The following is an 18,230-nucleotide window of genomic DNA, read 5'->3' as shown; positions in this document are numbered from 1 at the left end:
CTTTGTACTGTTTTTTTTGGAGAGATGGGTTAACATGCCACCCTAAAAACAATCGATGGGTTGGGTTTTCATTTTCTGTTTGTTTTGGCTGGGTGTAAGCGAACAACAAGAACGCGTAACAAAATTGTAAATCAAATTCGCAAGGAGATTCTTTGTTGAGGGGCAGGCTTTTCGCATGCTTAACCACCCCCCAAAAAAATAACTGACACTTAGATCGAACTTAGTTATTGTAATACATATATATATATATATATAGTATAATACATTAAAATACATTTTACATTCATCACAAAAAAAAAACAGACGGCATGCCAAGAACATTGCGCATACGCAGCGTTGTCCGCATTGCAACCAATCGTCCTTCCTTATATTTGTATGTATTTAAAGTATTCATATCGGCTAACAATATGGCAAGCAGGTTTTGAACTCGCAACCGACTTACCTGTTTCAGCAGCAGATCACTGTTGGCCGACAGGCAGGTGACCAGATACTTGGTCAGGTTCAGGAAGGAACCAAGTACTTCGAGGGTCAGGTGTTCGCGGGAGGAGCGCTGCAGCATGAACGAGATGACCAGGAATCCCCGGTTCTGGATCATGTGCTGCTGCACCGTCTGCGAAGTTTCCACCAGTTCACAGATGAAGCCCAGCAGCTTGGAGCTATCAAAATGGGAATGAATAATATATGGCATTATTGAACAGCCATTGCTTGCCTAACAATGCATGTTATTTATTAACTAAAACGTCTCTGTTAGTTCTCTGGTATTTTCTAAAATTCTAACTATGCTAACATATAGGGTATCGCATTTCTCACTCACCACAGCGTGGGATCCCGCTTAATGTCGCCCAGACCCTCGTGGGCCATGTCCAGCTGCGAGAAAAGCGGGAATAGCACCTGGATGCCGCCAATCGAATTGAGGGTGCAGTGTATTGAGTGCGTGACCACGGCCTTCACATCCTGCAAAAGCAAATTTCAATTTAATCAGAGCTCTATTAATCGCCTAAGCTGTCATCAGCCCCGTATATTTTGGCACAGGACACGTTCGCCGAGCTTCGTGCTTTTCGTCGTTCAGCAACTTTTACTCCTTATGATTTGTGTGTTGTTTGCCCAAGAAATTAATACAAAATTTATTGAATAATTTTGGGCCAGTGCCGACGACTTCGTCCTCATCGCACCGTGCTTTCCGGTCTTTTTCGGCCTCTTTCGGGGCTAATAAGAAATGCCAAGGCATGCGCCGGTGTCGTAAAATTTCTACATGGAATTTATGCTCCCTGGGAGGCTTACGAGCTCCAACCCCACTCGTCCCACTCGTCCTACTCGTCCAACTTGCCCACAATCTTCAAAACCTGTTCACCTTTTGGTGTGTCATTTACTCACCTGCAACATTAGCGCATGCGGCGTGTGCACGAAATATGAAACGTTTCCCTTGGGCGACGACTGCAGACACAACTGACCATCGGTGGCCACCGGATTGTACATGAACACAATGGCATTCGATAGTTTGCCATCGTACAGCACCTGTGAGCCAGAAGACAGGTAGATTGGTTGGTTGAGTTTGAGCCAGGTGGTTGCATAATCAAGGGGAATCAGTGGGTATTTGGGTATTTGGGTATCTGGGGAATCGGGGAGAGTGTATATGGCAGGGATTAGGCCGGGCTTTCGGCGAGTCATCGAGTGGCATCGAGCTGGGCACTAAGGACTCCATGGACTCCATGGACTTCCTATCGACCGACTGAAGATTTATCCTCAGTCAGGCTATTGCAATTTACTTAGGCTTTGTCTTTAGCTTTGCTTTTGGCTTTGGCTTTAAGCTGACACACAAGATAACGAACGAAAAAAAAATGAAACACACACACACACAGCAACACACACAGAGAGAAGAAGAGCAGGTTTACAAATGACCAATGGAAAGCAAAGTTCGGAAAACCGAAGCATTAAATACCCAGCAGAGTTAGAACGAGTTTGTTACTTTCAAGTTTAAACTATTTAAGGCATTTAGGTGATCAGTATAATAGGAATATGAAATTTAAGTGAATTTTCTTAACTGAGCTTTTATAACTTAAGTATATTAGTTGAACAGTGTACCCGTTGATTTACTAAGTTATTTGTGCTCTGATAAATTCTGTGAGAATCAATAATAAACTCTGTTAGGTAATAGCAACTTACACACACGCTCACAAAACGTATAAACGGCACTATGTGTGTGTGTAAGTGTGTGCTCAATATAAAAGTATTCAAATGCTGTTCATGAACAATATTTACAATATATATACACAACACGCATCGTTGCATTTCATTTTCCCATTCGGGGCAGATTTTCCTCGAGTCTAGAGTTTCCATCTCCTTTGTGCATTTTGGCAGTGTGTGTGTTGTATGTTTGCCTGCCTGTGTGTGTGTGTGCCATGTGAGCTGGTGCTTAGTTTCATTATTATACGTTGTTGGCTGCCTAATTTGCTGCTAAAAATACTTCTTTCATTGTTCTTAAAGAATATTAAATTGAGCAAGAACGCAAAGTGCAAAAACTAGTTGGGGGAAACAAAGAAGCAGAAACATAATATGTAACCAATTTAAGATATTTTAAGGAAACTCAAAATTCCTACTACTTAAAAGAACGTTTCTTTAATATTTATTTGACGGCACAGTTTTCTTTTAGGGATCATAACACTCGCCCGACCATTTCTCGCACTTTTCCCCTTAAAAGCGCAATGTTTGTGTAAATGTGATTGCGAGTGTGCGTGTGTTTGTGTGTGTGTGTATGGCCGTGTTTTCCCATCCCATTAACACAACTCCCGATTTGGCACATAAAAACAACATTCAAAATAACTAAAGCACTCACTTTTCCCCGCCCATCCCCTGCCACTCGCCATACAAAATGGTATAATACCCGGCACAGGTGAGTGGGAAATGGGGTGGCAAGTGAAAAGTGGGGGGACTGTCTACATAATAGCTGTTTCGGGTCCTGAAATGTGGAGCATACAGTAGCGCACGGGCATAGAAAATTCTCCAGCGGAATATGGAACATGCGCGTCCAAAGATTTCCAACAATCTCCGGCGGATGGTGGGCGGTGGGTGGTGTGTTTTTGGCCTTACATTTTCTCCTTTGTCTACCGCCAAATGGGAGTTTTCATTTTTGTTTTTTTTTTTGGTGGCGACGTTTTTAAGACTGCCCAGGTTACGCTACATTTACTTTTGCTTACTAAAAACAAAAAACACGACCATTGTGTTGCCTCAACTTTAAAATAGAGAAAAATACTGCGAAATCAAGCTATCGATCTAAATGCTGTCGGTAACTTTGTAATTGCTTACCAAAAATGTATAATAACATTTTGGTTTTCATTTCAACAGGGGCGCACAAATGTAACATAAAATAAACTTTGTCAATTAAAACGCTAGCAATAACTTCATAATTAAATAACTTGTTGAAAATATTTACACACGGCACTGGCATTTTGCTAAACCTGATTGAAATAACTAAAAATGTTTCGCAGGACCAAAAAAGTAGCTTGGCATTTAAATTCAAATGAAATGAAATGCTGTCAATTGAATGTGCCCAATGAGTTTCGAGCGAAATAAAAATATACAAAACTGCTGTACGAGAAACTTAAAGTTAAATTAAAATAGGGTAAAAATGAAATGAAAGTTTGCTTACAGCTTTCAGCTGGTTAACCTCCTCAGTGTCGGCGCTTCCGACCATTGAGTTCAAGCTGCTCACACTGGACATTCGACGGAGTTGCTCTGATCGGTCCCCAAATAAAAAACATATTTAAATTATAATTTAAAAACAAAAGATGCAGAAATGAAAAGCAGTGTAAATACCAAAAGAAGAAGCATTTCCAGTGGGCAAATGGCCGAGCGGATCGTCCGCACTGCCACTTGTTGCTGTTGCATGGTGATGTGTTGCATGCTGTTGCTGTACCGCTGCTGCATCATTCTCATTTTGTGTTGCTGCCGCTGCCGCCGCCGCCGCTGCTGCTGCTGCAGATGTTGCTGCGGCAGTTGTTCCTGCTCCCGCTGCTGCTGCAGCAGTAGCTACTGCAGTAGCGCCACTGCTGCTGCTGCTGCTGCCAGCCAAGGTCAGTGCATTGCGGGCGGTGAGAACCGCTCGAATTTTCACAAAAGCCGCATTCAAATCAAGCTTCTCATCGGACCAATCGATGGCACGCGCCTCTTGCTCGGCGGCCAGAATTTGGAATTGCAGTTGCAACTGTTGTTGCTGGCCGGCGGCAACAGCCGCTGCCGCTGCAGTTGATGCATCCGTGCCGCTACCGCTTCCGGTGCCACTCCCACTGCCGCCCGACAGTGCTGACGCCCCCAAGGTCGCTGGCAGAAGTTGAAAGTGACTCACCCGCTTGTGATTGTCCGGCAGATTCAGATAGCACTCGTTGTCGAATCGGAACTGCGACTGTTTTTTGAATTTTGTATTTTTTTTTGTTATTTTCACAATGTTTTTGGCATATGGTTTGTTGTGTGTGGTGCAAATTTTTGTTGCAGTGCAGCGGACAGGAAGTTTAAAAAACACGAAAAGAGAGAGAAAAAAGAGCAAAAAATAATGTATATATGTATATATATCTATATATATATATATATTTAAATATTTAAATATATATAAAAACAAATGACGTTTGTTTTGTACAGACGAGGACAGTTTTGCTGCGGCATTTTGGCTGTGCAAAAGTGGTGCAGTGGTGCGTGCGCTTGACCCTCGCTGCTGTTGAATAGGCAATGGTTGTTGGGTGGGTGTTGCCAGGTCACCGGGTCACCAGTGCACCAGTGCACCACCCAACCACCGGAAAGCCACCACCCACTTACAACCCGCTCACTCACCTTGTAGCCGGGACCCAGGCGGTGCATCGCGCAGATTTGCTGCGTGGTCAGCGCCTCGCTGAAAAGGTAGATAGCCGACATTTGGCCACAGAACACGCGCTCCTCGTCCAACTCGGGGGTGGCTCCAATGTAGCACTTGTCAAAGGGCTGAAAGCGATTGGAAAATGAATTCAATAGGGAAGCTGCTCATTGGAGAATGAAAATCTAGGGGAATCACCTATAAAGCTTTCTTAAATCGAGAATGTATTTCAATTTGTTTTCAATTTTCTGCACATTTTAAAGCAGTCTTATAAGTGAGTTAAAGGGAAGCATAACTATCACTCCTATTGATTGTTGCCCATAGGCACTAAACAACTGAATATGTTGATCAAATACAAATAGTACTCACATCGTTTGTGGAAACAAACCAGGCCATCTCCGTTGAAGAGGCCAGCTGTCCATTAACGAGGCACTTGATTTCGCTTTTCGTCCAACGATTGTATATATACACTATGGCAATCATGTACCACTGAAACAGATATAGAAACCGAAAACAAAGTCATGGCAAATTCATGTGATGTGTGAGCGAGTGTTTATTGGGGGGGGGATTATCATACCTTTCGTGGCTGGAATTCGTATTTGACACAATGCTGAAAGCCCTTGCCCTTGACCTTCATCGAGGTGAGGACGAGGCAATTGCCCACAAAATGCGCCGTATAGCCCACGCCCTTTGATGTCTTGAAGCTGCAAATAACAAGGAGTATTCACTTGAGTTGTATACCAAATATAGCCTACACACTTTTATTTTCAACTGAGTTTTAAGTCTTAAATGTTCAGGCTTTGGGCCAGTACTTACCAGTAGAGGTAGGGCTTCTCCCGTTCGATATTCACCGAATTGATGGGATCCAGTCGGAACCAGGTGGTGAAGGTGAATCCGTTCTCATATGGCCATTTGGCCAGTGGCGGCAGGACCATGGCCTGTACGAACGAAAACGGAAATGATACCGGAAAACGATTACAACCAATTCAAATTTAACCACCAGCGCTATGTTAAATGTTAATTTCGGTCAGTTTGCCAATCAACATCTTTGGCAATTCACATTAATAAGCCGCATAATTGACTGCGCATATATAGACATAGGTCCATAAAATCACCCAACGCCTTTGAATTCCGTAACCGAAAACGAAGCTGTATGAATCTCAGAGAGGGAAATACTTTAGACTGGCTAGGAAACTTGTGGCACATTCCATTCCACAACACAAACTACACACGACTGTGTATATTTCCTGTGGCAACCTCAACTGAAAGCCAGAAAATACCAGAGCCAGAAATGCAAAAGGAAAGGCAGCTGAGGATGGGAATTCAAGAGAAGAAGCCGCAACACAGAAATGAACCCGGAATTAAAAGGAAATGAGCCCATTTGATTTATTATCAATGATGTGGCTTTACGGCTCGCCGACGCCGTTTGCTCAAAAAGGATAAATTCGAGATGAATGCAACTCTACTATATATACATACATACATATATACAGTAGTGTACTCTGGTTAGTTAGGGAAAATTCTGGTATGGTAGTCTCAAAACTCACAATTCACTTTCCTGTGCTGTCTGTTTGCAAAATAGTATTTCTCTCTGGAAATGCGATTGGACATTAGCCTTTTCAGACATCAGGTGAATTTATTGCAATTTGATAACAAATATTTATACATTTAATGGCCAATGCGGAGCATTCGTCACTCATTGTTTTCTGTTGAAGACAATTATTATTTCTTAGCCCTGTGATGATTTTATATACTTGACACAATTGCTGATAACCAACAATTAGTATGCATTTATTTGATTGATTAAAGTTGACCATTCGCTCCTTTTCGCAAAGCTCATGTTCAACATGTTTAAATTAAATCATTATTTGCGTATGTAGCCTCACCTTGTAAAATCACTTCTTTACTCTTCAGCTCTAACAACTACATAGACCTCTCAAAAATATCAAATTTCATTTACTCTACACTCATCTAGTGGTTTCGCCTTTTTCGTGGGCCAAGAAGCGACAAAATGGGTTAAATGGGTTAAGGCCAGGCAAACGTGACAAAAGCTGACATTGTTGTTGGAGTTTTGCTGCGGTTGCAGGCACCATACACACACACGCAGACACACGCAGACACTCATACACTCACTCAGTGGCACTCTCTCTACATTTCCCCAATTTTCGCCCATTTCCCGTGACAGTAGTAGTGGGAATGTCCGGTTGGAGGAGCAGGAAACTGAAATGGCGCCCTGGTGATTTTGGGTTTTGGCTTTTCCGAAAATCTCATTATTCGAATCGAGTCCCGTCGTCATCCTGTTGCAATCAGCACCATCAATGGCATTAGGCGTGCTTGTGGATCGCAGATTGTTGGCTAAGTGGACTGGTGGTTGATTTTCCCTCCAAAAAGCTGGCTAAACGGAAAATTAAAAAGAAAAAAAAAGGAAAAAGAAAAAAAACAGCCCAAAAACAGTATCAACCCAAAATAAGAGGGAGGGGCTGGGCGGTGGATGGTGGATTTGATGTGGATTGGATGGATAGGTGGGCGATTCTTTTGGACGATTTTGCTGGGTGGCGACCATCTATTTATTAGACATTTTGCGACAATTGCGAAATGCTGTCCATGTTCGATGCTAGCATCTGACTTCCAATTCACTTTATGGCATTTTTTATGTATTTATGGGGCCATGGACATATCGATAGAGTGCTCCCCCATTCCCATTCACATCCCATCAAGCACCAAAAATGGGAGTGGTCAAACTCACAGATAGCGGGCATATACGAACAATACAGACATATGTACATACATAGGCTACTGTGACTGTGACAGAGAGAGGGAAAAAACACACATTTCGAATTCGTTTTAAGTACGACGCAATAAAATAAAAGCCCCCGGAAATTTCGACGGGGTGCAATATGAGGCCCCCTGGGGAACCTCTTCCTGTATCGCATGTGACGGCTATTTTCGTATGTGGCCTTTGTTTCTGCCAGCTGCATTCAATAAAAAGATGCCTGGTGAATTGCATGGCCCAAAATTGCAAATATCGGGCCAGAGAGGGAACCACCAGTGTGACGAACCAGCGGATAGACGGAAATTTAAGCTGCTGATAACTGAAACCTAAAGATATTTGAAACCAACGGTGTTGTTTAAGTCGTGGACTAGTCGACGAAGCCTCCTTAAATTTGTTTTTTTTTTTTTTTTTGGAATCGGAAGTAGGTCTGGTATAAACTGTATCAATTTATCAAAGTATGCATCCATCTATGTAGCTTTTTGTTGGTACTCACCGATCCCTTGCGGCCCGGAAAGCTGAAGAAGACGTCCGGTCCGTTGCGATGTGGCATCTGCCGGAGGACGTTCAGCAACTTGGCCGAGTGGCGCGGCCACTTGCCATTGGTGGCCTTCATTGTACCGAAGAGCAGCTTCAGCTCCTTCACCGTTATGCTATAGCTGGCCAGGACGCCCAGCATCTCGATGAGCAGGTCTGAAAGCAGGGGTTGCGGTCGAAATGGGAAATGGGTTAGTGTCGGTGGCAGGGTAGATACACACGTTTATGCAATCCATTTCAGAAGTTTATGACTCTTGAAATGCCGTAATAAGTACTGTTAATCCTCTTCATTAGTCATTTATAAGAGTATTAAATGATAAGTTAAACGATTTCCCATCCAAATAAATACAATTCAATATTTTTGATTTTACTTCATTGGTATACTGTATGCTGGTATAAACAAAATAAGCTACAGCAATATAGATACACAGTTTCGTAAGTTACGTGGTTCAAGCCATTAAATGCGGAAAGGCCGGAAATGGGTTGAAGGCCTAAAGGATATGCGCAAATGCTGCAGACAGCCAGCCAAACGCAACTGTGTATGTGTGGTGTGTGTGTGTGTTTGGGTGTGTATATGAGTGTTTGTGGCAACAATCAAGTTCCCGTTTTAGCACAGGTGGCAAGTTGCGAATGCGAATGCAAATGCAAATGCGAAGCCAAATGCAAAGTTCTCGCGTTCACCCAAGTGGCAAGGACACGAGCTCTCACAGCGAGTACTAAAAGACAGAGGGGCGTGGTTGGTGCCGGCGGCGGAGGAGGACGGGCAATTGGGGGCGTGGTTGGGGCAAGGCCATCAGCTATATTGCATTTGATCTAGCACTGCCATTGCCAGGCGCGAAAGGAATTTCCATTCAATGGAAGGTCACACAAAAATGTGCTGAAAATAGCAGCTGATTATTTTAGAAAAAACTAGAAAAAGGTACTGCACAAGTGATCCTCACTAAATCCATGAACATTTCTTTATGGAGAATTTCAGATGTAATTAATTATTAACAAAATGTCAAGGCAGTCATCCTCACAAAATTACTTAAAGCGCTGCAGCACATGCATTTCCCTAAAGAACTTTGGGGTTTCAATTGACTGGCAATATAAATTGCGAAATTTTAATAGGAAAATTCGCCGGGCATAAAAGTTTTTGGCCAAAACTATTTCCATCACTCATCTATGTCTCCACTGAGCCAACGATAACGAGGACGATGACGAAGATGATGAGTTTTCTGCTTCCTCTATCCCACACTACATTAAGAAGTAATGCTCCATCTCGCTCGTTTTTATTATTTTTTTTTTGTTTTGCCATCTTCCCCTTGTAAGGGCTGCATTTTCAATCAAGTTTAGCCAAAAGCTTTGCCAAATAGTTATTAATTCTGGAGTTCAAACTGATTGCCCCTCTTTGGCCCTCCTAAGCTTCCTCCATTGTCGTCTTGCCTGCTCCCACTCTTTCGCCCACTGGCCACGCCCCCTCCCGAGGGGCAGGCCGACGTCGTCTGGTTTTCCAGCGAAAGCTGCGCTATTCCCAAACTTCATTTGTAATGCACACTAATTGAAATGGGACGCTCGGGCCGTTTTAATGCTTGGTCTGTTGGCACACCTTCTGTATGCCGCTCAAGCTTTCTGGCATATTCCCCCACATTTACACTCTACACACAAGACACACAAACGCACTGCAAATATTTATGTAATATTCTCGTTATTCTCGGTATTTGGGGCGTTGGGAAGTGAATATTGGTAGATTTGGAGAAAAAATAAATGTTCAACAAGAAATTCGTAGTTAATAGAAATCTTATATTTTTCAACGTTGGTCTAATGGAAACTAACTCGTTTTGTTACAGACTGTTAAACTGGTATTTACGTTGAAATGAATTGAGGTATTGAGCAAGTGCGGCAGTTTGAACCTTTGGGCCACTCTGGTTGACCCAAGTTATCCAGCATCCAACCAGATTCACTGCCCATTCCCCTGCGGCATTCCCAAGACGACAGTGTTGCCCGGTTGGTCCCCAGTTGGTATTCAGCCCCCTGGATTTCCTAGCTTTTCCCGCGTACTTTCCTCTCATACTTTTGCCCCTTCCTAGTGCCACAGCTTCATCAGCATTTAATTACATTTTCCTTGGCATGCCAAAGTTTTTACTGCCCCAAACTCATCATCATCATCATCAGTGGGAGAAAAATCAGCGGAAAGAAGAGTATATACATTCTCATATATATAAATATATATATATGTATAGATAAATATATATATGTGGATGAAGAAGAGAAGGAAGAGAAGTGAGAGCGTTTAACGCAACAATTTCCCTTATCAAATTTTTGCGATTGCATTGTCGAGTTTTTAAGCACTTTAAGTTATGGCCCACAGAACTAGGCAATTTCTCTTATATTCCTTACAAAATACAGAAACGTATAGACATATGTACATATATACGTACGTATGCTGACGTATTTTATGTGGAATCCAAGAAGTTGCTACTCTAAGCTGAACTTTGCCCAAGACAACGAACTTTTAACTTATCTAATTTCTTGGCAAGTGTCACGTTTTGGCATTTGTCAGGTACACACATACACACACATGTAGTAAAACGCTGAGGACAGACATTCCGAGTACACAGAGAACATAATTTGCGAACATTTGTAGTTCTTTGGTAATACAAAAAAATAAGCAAAAATGTAATTTTCTTTATTTTAAAAATTGTTATATTTTTGAAAGTGAAGAATATTTGTTGGACTATAGTAAGAAAAGCTATGCCTAAATGCACGCAATTTTTTTTGTTGGTAATTACCAAACAAAATAGAAAAGGGAAATTGAAATATACCTAATTTAGTTTTGAACATCTTTCCTTCTGTGTATGTATGAAATTATGTCTTTGTTTGTGGTCTTTCTCCCTTTCGGCATTCTGCTCTCTCCGTGTTTCACACACACCCATGGAGCTCAAAAGTCAGCGACTGCAAATTGACAGCAGTTACAGTTCGTTAAATGCGGAATGAAGGAGAAGAGGGTGGTGCAAAAAGAGATATGGTTGTGGGTGGTGGGGTGGTGGGGTGGTGAGTTGGTGATGGTGGTGGTGGTGGTGGTGGTAAGGTAGTGGGGTGCCGGGATTTCGTGTAGACCGCAGATGTGTCATTGACTTAATAAAATCAAAATCAAAGCCAAAGGCACGCACATGCTTAAGGCATCATGTGCGAATGTGCGAGTGTGTGTGCGTGTGGGTGGTGGGGGAGGCAAAATTTGGGTGGAACGGAGGGTGGTGCAGGGCACGGCGGTTGGCACAGTGGGCGGGGCCAGCGAGGGTCGCTAATGAAGAGCAAATTTGCTGCCGAGTTGTGCCATCCCAATCTCCACTCCCCCATTTTCACTGTCTTTTCACTCAGTGCCCCGCCGGGTGGTTTTTGGGTGGCTACTGGGTGGTGCGATGGCCTTCCATGGGGGCTTGGAGTGGGGGTGCAACTGGGCGTGTCAGTGCTGCTGACAAGCGTGAAATTAATCGAGAGGCAATTCAGCGGACCAGACCAAAAGCAAACCAAAGTCAACTTGGGATCTATTCAGACCAGTCAAACAATGGTCGAATGTGTAAACTTCATTGTTCCACGAATAAGAGACCTTTATCAATGCCCCCAAACAAAATTTGGATTAAAATGCTTCTCATGAAATATGTAATCATCGGCCAATGGTGCCATAGAAATCACAAGCTGTATTGAAACATTCCTTATGTATTGTTTTATAATTTAGACACCTTCAAAAGTGTGATTTTAATGATTTTACACCAAAGTTACAAGATTTTTGTTTAAATTTTTTTGTAATTTAATGCTCTATAAATATGGTTTTTACCTGCCACAACCGTTTCGGAGCGCTGCAGGCGGACGAGGACATGCTCAATTAGGCCGACATCGGTGCAGGCCTGCAGATTGCGGACGCTTTTGCGCAGGATGGCGATGAATACGCTCCAAATCTCCGCCTGCAATAGAAGAGAAAACAAAGCAAATGCATATTAGATGTGTTTTAACGAAAATATTGAGATAAAACTTGTATCTCTTGGGAGGATAAATAGAAAATCTCGAAAGAATAATGGAGAAATCAAAGTATCAATCAAGTATTGCCTTTGCCTTTTGCCCAGCTCAATGAGCAAAAGTAAAGTGGCTCACACAGACACATGCACACATGCACACTCTGGCGCACACTTACAAACACACTAACAATCACATGCAGGGCAAACAAAAGCCGGAAGTGGAAGAAAAAGACCAAAATAAGCAGCTCACGCGCTCGAAAGTATGGAGCACTTATTTGCTGATTTCTCTTCTCTCTCTCTCCCTCCGCATTTTGCTCAAGTGTGCGTACGAGTGTACGTATGTGCATGTGTGTGTATGTGTGTGTGGCTAATGTAAACAGTCATTGAAATAAAGTAAAATAATGGAAAGTAATGGCAAAATAATCGCAAGCCAAGACCGAGTTTTCCTTCTCGAATTTCGTTTTTCCTTTCAGCGTTATTGCCTCAATTCTCCAGAACAAAAGCAAAGCGCTTGACGGTTCTTTATGATTATTTCGTTTGGCACTCACAAACACACACACACACACCCATACACAGAGATATATTCCCATGAACTGAGAAGATTGCACATTGATTGGCAATTGCAGAGAAAGCGTTGCGAATATCGCTTTGAATATATGTATATATTTCTGTATTTCCGTTATTCAGTTATAATAAAAATAGCAGAAATATAAAATGAACAGAAATTTGTATAACAAATAAATAAAGAAAATTGTGTCATGAGCAGGCCAGCTTTCTGATAATGAAATCCAATGGCGTTTAACTTTTGTTTCGTTATTCATATGAATGGAATGCTTATCAGTTTTAAGGCTCGTTTTACGCTTCATTTATCGCTGCTTGTATTTCCAGCATCCTCCAGCTACGTTTCCTGTTTTTGTTTTTCTAATGTACAGAACACGCATAATTTAATTCCCCGATTTTAAAATGGACCACACAAAGATTTTTTTTTTTGATTTTGCGCAACATTTTCCTCTGGGGCAAAAAAATACTCCGGGGATGTGACGGGAAAGAGGCTATTGCATATACAAAATGTACTTAAATTCCAAACTGACTGATGTACACACGTAATATGCATGAGATTTGGTGAAAAATCAGAAATACTCTCTATTTCTTTGCATTTCACTAAGCTGCACCACAGGGCACTTGTTATTACCCGGAGTCCTTGGTCCTTTGCCAGCGTTTTCCGCTTTCCCAGCTTTTCTCGCATTTCCTTGTTGGCTGTTGAGTTTCGGCTTCTTCCAGTTTTCCCTCGGATTCTCTGCTGGTCAAAACGACAGTTTGTTTTGCCAAAACTCGTTTATTGCTGTTTGCTTAGCAATTGAAATGAAGTGTTTTCAGAGCTCGAATATTGGTCATACAATTTTAAAAGTAATTGAACTGTAGAAATATCAAATATCTTTCCTGTGGCTAGAGTTTGTTGATTTAAGACTGATTTGTAGTTAAACAGGCTTCGATTTAATTTCACATTTTATTAATAACTTTATTTGTATAATAAAGTATAGAAGTGTATAAAAAAAATTTTTTTTTTTTTTTTTATATTTTATTTATTAAGGCATAATAAATTGTATAATAAATTTTTACTAGGCGATTTTATTCACCTAACATCATAAATCAGTACACATCACGACATATGCCTCTGTTGGTAACTTGATATACTGGGTGTCAGGGCGCCTATGCCATGGTGATTGAGTCAGAACTAGTTGGGAATTACAAGTTCCCACTGACGAATTTAATTTTTGAATTACAATAACGATGACGTTGATGCATATATAGCATGTTGATAGCTGATTGTATTCGATTTAATTTCACATTTTATTAATAACTTTATTTGTATAATAAAGTATAGAAGTGTATACAAAAATTTTTTTTTTTTTTATATTTTATTTATTAAGGCATAATAAATTGTATAATAAATTTTTATTAGGCGATTTTATTCACCTAACATCATAAATCAGTACACATCACGACATATGCGTCTGTTGGTCACTTGATATACTGGGTGTCAGGGCGCCTATGCCATGGTGATTGAGTCAGAACTAGTTGGGAATTACAAGTTCCCACTGACGAATTTAATTTTTGAATTACAATAACGATGACGTTGATGCATATAGCATGTTGATAGCTGATTGTAGCATGTTGCAAGTTGATTGTATCAATGTATTGTTTATTGTTGAATTTTAACAGTTGAACATTGATTTTTTTTCAGTGTATTTCACCTTGTTATGCGGTGTTTATTTATTTTCTTTGTATTCAAGGCATCATTTTTATGTTTCGCTGCGGGCGAAATAAGAAAACAAAACAAAAGTTGATTTGACGCCGCTGCGCTTTGTTTTTACAGCATTATTTCTTAATAAGCGCCAAGCTGGATTTTCCAGCCAACTCCCCGCGAATTTTCCGCCTCCGTTCATGGTGTTTTCGCTTTTGTATTTTGTGTGTTTCCATACCAAATCCCCTAGAACGATTTGCGCCCCATTGAGGAGATGGAAAGCGAGGAGAAGATAAAGAAAAAATTAAATAATAAGAGTAGAAACTTCAGTTGGATTTTATTACGTAATTGGGTAGCAATTTCTTCATGGCCCAGCAACAAGAACAACAAAAACAGCAACAACAGTAACCAGAGTTGCCACAGCCACTGAGCACAAATTAAATTTGGCCTTTTCCACGACATACCCGACCCCCTTGTCTCTTTTTTATGTCTGTATCTCCTCCATCATTTTCCACGGACAGCCCCCATAAGTATGCTACAGAAATGCTGCTGCTTCTTTGAGCCGAGATATTTCTACTTTACGTTATTTTTGCTTTTGCTTTTATTTTTTCTTTTTCTTTTTTTTTCTTTTTTTTTCTTGCTCTTTTACTGCTGAACTCAGCCAAGCATTTTCATCTGCTTGTTGCTCGCTTTTCCGTCTCCATCTCTCGTTGTTCCTTGGCCAGGTTAAATTGAGCATCGCGTGTCCAGCGCGGCCGGTCAAAGGCCAAATGGAGGAAAATTAAAAATTAAGTGCAAAGTTTGCCAAGATTTTGTGTTGTTGTGGCCCAATCCTCGCCGAAATAGGCAAAATACCTATAAAAATCCCGGCCGCCAGAACAAGATAAAATTTACGCAATGGCAAAAGTTTAATTGCCCGGCGTTGAGCGCCATATCGAAGAACAGACAGCAAACATAGGGATCTCGTTTAAACAGAAAATCAATCGTAATTCAATTAAAAATGTCATTATAATAAAAATTATCGTTTAAAATAAATTATTCGTAAATGTCATAAAAATTACTCTTTCGTAGCCATTCGAATATTATTTGTCAGCAATGTTAATCTCTCGTTTCTTTCAGTGCAGAGTATCATGCAATTTATTTGCAATTTACTACAGTTGAACCTTCTCTCTCCACATGGAGACAATTTTCTTCTGCACTTTACTTTTTGTTTTGCACTCATTTTCCACTTTATCAGCGATTTGTGTGGGTCGTCGCTCTGTCTCATTCTGGCTTACGACAGCTGTCTCTGTCTGTTGGTCCTTGGTGCAGTCAAATCGTTTCGTTTCAATAGAATTTCAATAAATTTATCAACGTGTCTTGGCTCCTCGCATCCAGCGCCTCGCCCATCCATGATGCCATGGATCGCGCCCTGCTTTTCTCCAAAACATTCACAACCCCCCAGGGGGAGGGTGGGTGATGATGATTTCCCATTTTCCATTTGCATCCAATGTCTGGTTGAGCGTCTGCGATTTTTCCTTTTGGCCCGTCGAGCAGAAACGGGCAATCGGTCGTATACTTTATCAGGCGACAGCGCATCGTTTGCATGCCTGCAGTGCGAGCTTTTTCCTCTAGTCTTACTTTGGTTTCTTGCCCAACTCCGCCCTTTCAGTTGGCTACCCCATCATCCATACCATTTTCCTTGATTTTTCCTTCGTCTTCAGACCGACTCCCTCTCTGAAACTGACGCTTCGTTACCCCTATTCAATTTCAACACCCGCCCGTCTCTATCTTTATGTCATCTTTTTAGTGCCGAGCTGCAATCTCCTTCCTTTTTCCTCAATCTCCTTCTTGTCTTGGGCAATGCGCTTATGTGCTTCCTTCCTGACTTTCCCAGCCACCCCACCTAGATTTTCACCCATTTTCCACCCAATTTTCTCTACCCAGAACGTGCCGCCTGGCGAGCCAACTGGTTTTCCCCTTTTGCAAATCTGCTGCGGCTCTAACGGAAATTTATTATTGACAGCATCTGCCGCTGCAATGCAAACAACTGTGCAAGAAGTAGGAGTTTGCCTTTGGAAAATGAGGAAAATCGGGTATGAGGTATTGGGAAAATCGCAGGCATCGCATATATGTATGTATGCATGCGGCATATACGAACATGCAAAATGCCAGAGTCGGCAATTTTGCAAACTAAGTAGCGTGTGCCTTCTTCAGCTCGGCAGTGTCTACTGGCTGAATGGCAGAAATGACTGGCTGAATGGCAAAGACACTGACTGAAATTGACGTTATGCCACGGCTGATGTGCATAACATTGACACAAAGTGCAGTCGTGGCCAAAAACACCCAAAGAGGTGGAAAATTGGGGTGGGTGGAAAGCGCCGGGAAACTGCTCATTCGATTGGTGAGTCATCAAAGGGAGACAGGCGAACAAAGTGGCGGCATTAGAATGCCCATCATAGTTCCAACTTCTCTGCACCAAAGAAACGAATATAATTTGACGTTCCACAAACAAATAATGGGGTTAATAAATTTACGTTTGCCAAAGATAAAGAGAATGGCAGTTACCAATCAAATTTATTGTTTTAGCCCGCATTTGAAACTGACAAATACATATCATTGATTGAGATGGAGCAAAATAAACTGACAGGTATAACTGTTTTTTCACTCATGCATTATTTAATGCGCCTGAAAAGTGGTGGGAAATCGTTTGCGACAGCTTTTGTGGGGTTGATGCAAACGAACGGATGTCTGTTCCTGGATAGATTGCTGCTATATCTTTAATGGATGTCCTTGTCAGTCGATGATGCTGTTGTTGTTTGTCGTCCTTGCTCGATGCAACGACTTGAACTCGAACTCTATGCCACCTTGCCACTCAAATGCCAAGTGACAAAGGGCAATCACTTGCCATGACCTCTGACCCCTCCAGTCAGCACTCTCCACCTGCTTTCCGCTTTCACACAACTTGCGCTTCCCCCAAGTTAATTACGCCAAAGTATTCCATTTCAATTTCGTTTTCGTGCACATTTCTAATTTATTTAATTAATTTATGTCAAGCTGCTGAAGGGTTGAGACTTTTCTTTTAATGACAATAAAAATGTATTTTCGCTTGATGTTTGCTTGGCTCTCCCACAAAAACTCTGCTGCCAAGTTTCATTACACTGGCCGACAAAATAAATTTTCCCAATTTCAGGGCACTATATCTATTATTGCAGCATAAAGAAAGTTAAATAGCAAGCTGTTTTCTCATTGTGGCGTAGAGTTGTTTATTTTGTCTTGCCTACTTTTTTTTTGCCATCGTCTAATGATTTTTGTTTGGTGGGTGAGTTTGCTTGCCCTCAAAAATTATCTCTCGTAAATTAAAAGTTTTTCCTTTTACTGCGGCGGAGTTGAAGGAGTAGAAAAGACGGCAAAAAAAAAGTTCGATAAGGAATTCAACCCTTTTTGCTCCTTGTTTATTATTTCCTGTTTTTTCTTTTGTTTGGTTTGGGGCCAAACAAGAATTCACTAACAAGTTAATTGAGAGCAATTTTCAGTTCTCTCATCGTTGAATTAAATTTCCCCGGAAAAGCGAGGGTGCAAAATGGGGTTGCCATGTAATTAAGAATTGACCGAAACCGATTCCAGAGACCCGAGCACGTTGTCCCTGCTCAGTTGGCCATTAAGGTGTCACAAATTGAAAGCGAGCTGCGAAAATCGCGCTTAAAGTCGCGGGCACAATCACTGACGCCTGACGGGGAAGGAAAATCGGAGCAGGGAGGAAAAACTTAAAATAAAAAATCCGAAAAGGGTAAGTGGAATGAAAGTATAAAAAGGATCAGAAAGAAGAAAACCAAAAAAAAAAAACGAATTATGTCAACCTTT

The 18,230-nt window shown here is 41.5% G+C and overlaps 1 protein-coding gene across 3 annotated transcripts in view; it reads right to left on the bottom strand.

Moving 5' to 3' along the window:
* The window catches only part of LOC6551118 (neurobeachin), a 65,076-nt gene that overhangs the window by 22,594 nt on the left and 24,252 nt on the right, over positions 1-18,230 (bottom strand). For 2 of the 3 annotated variants that reach the window (XM_026981982.1, XM_015155511.2), the window contains exons 3-13: positions 11,965-12,091; positions 8,107-8,303; positions 5,657-5,778; positions 5,418-5,544; positions 5,210-5,329; positions 4,822-4,968; positions 3,814-4,399; positions 3,647-3,732; positions 1,375-1,515; positions 815-954; positions 443-656 (exon numbers count right to left, since the gene is read on the bottom strand). In XM_026981982.1, coding sequence (XP_026837783.1) covers positions 443-656; positions 815-954; positions 1,375-1,515; positions 3,647-3,732; positions 3,814-4,399; positions 4,822-4,968; positions 5,210-5,329; positions 5,418-5,544; positions 5,657-5,778; positions 8,107-8,303; positions 11,965-12,091 — 2,007 coding nt within the window. The remainder of the gene's footprint in view (positions 1-442; positions 657-814; positions 955-1,374; positions 1,516-3,646; positions 3,733-3,813; positions 4,400-4,821; positions 4,969-5,209; positions 5,330-5,417; positions 5,545-5,656; positions 5,779-8,106; positions 8,304-11,964; positions 12,092-18,230) is intronic. The other variant, XM_026981983.1, reaches the window with a different exon arrangement.

The sequence above is a fragment of the Drosophila erecta genome, unplaced genomic scaffold (assembly GCF_003286155.1).
Source record: "Drosophila erecta strain 14021-0224.00,06,07 unplaced genomic scaffold, DereRS2 tig00000126-arrow-pilon, whole genome shotgun sequence".
In the NCBI taxonomy this organism is placed as follows: domain Eukaryota; kingdom Metazoa; phylum Arthropoda; class Insecta; order Diptera; family Drosophilidae; genus Drosophila; species Drosophila erecta.
This window is presented reverse-complemented; position numbering and strand designations above follow the sequence as displayed.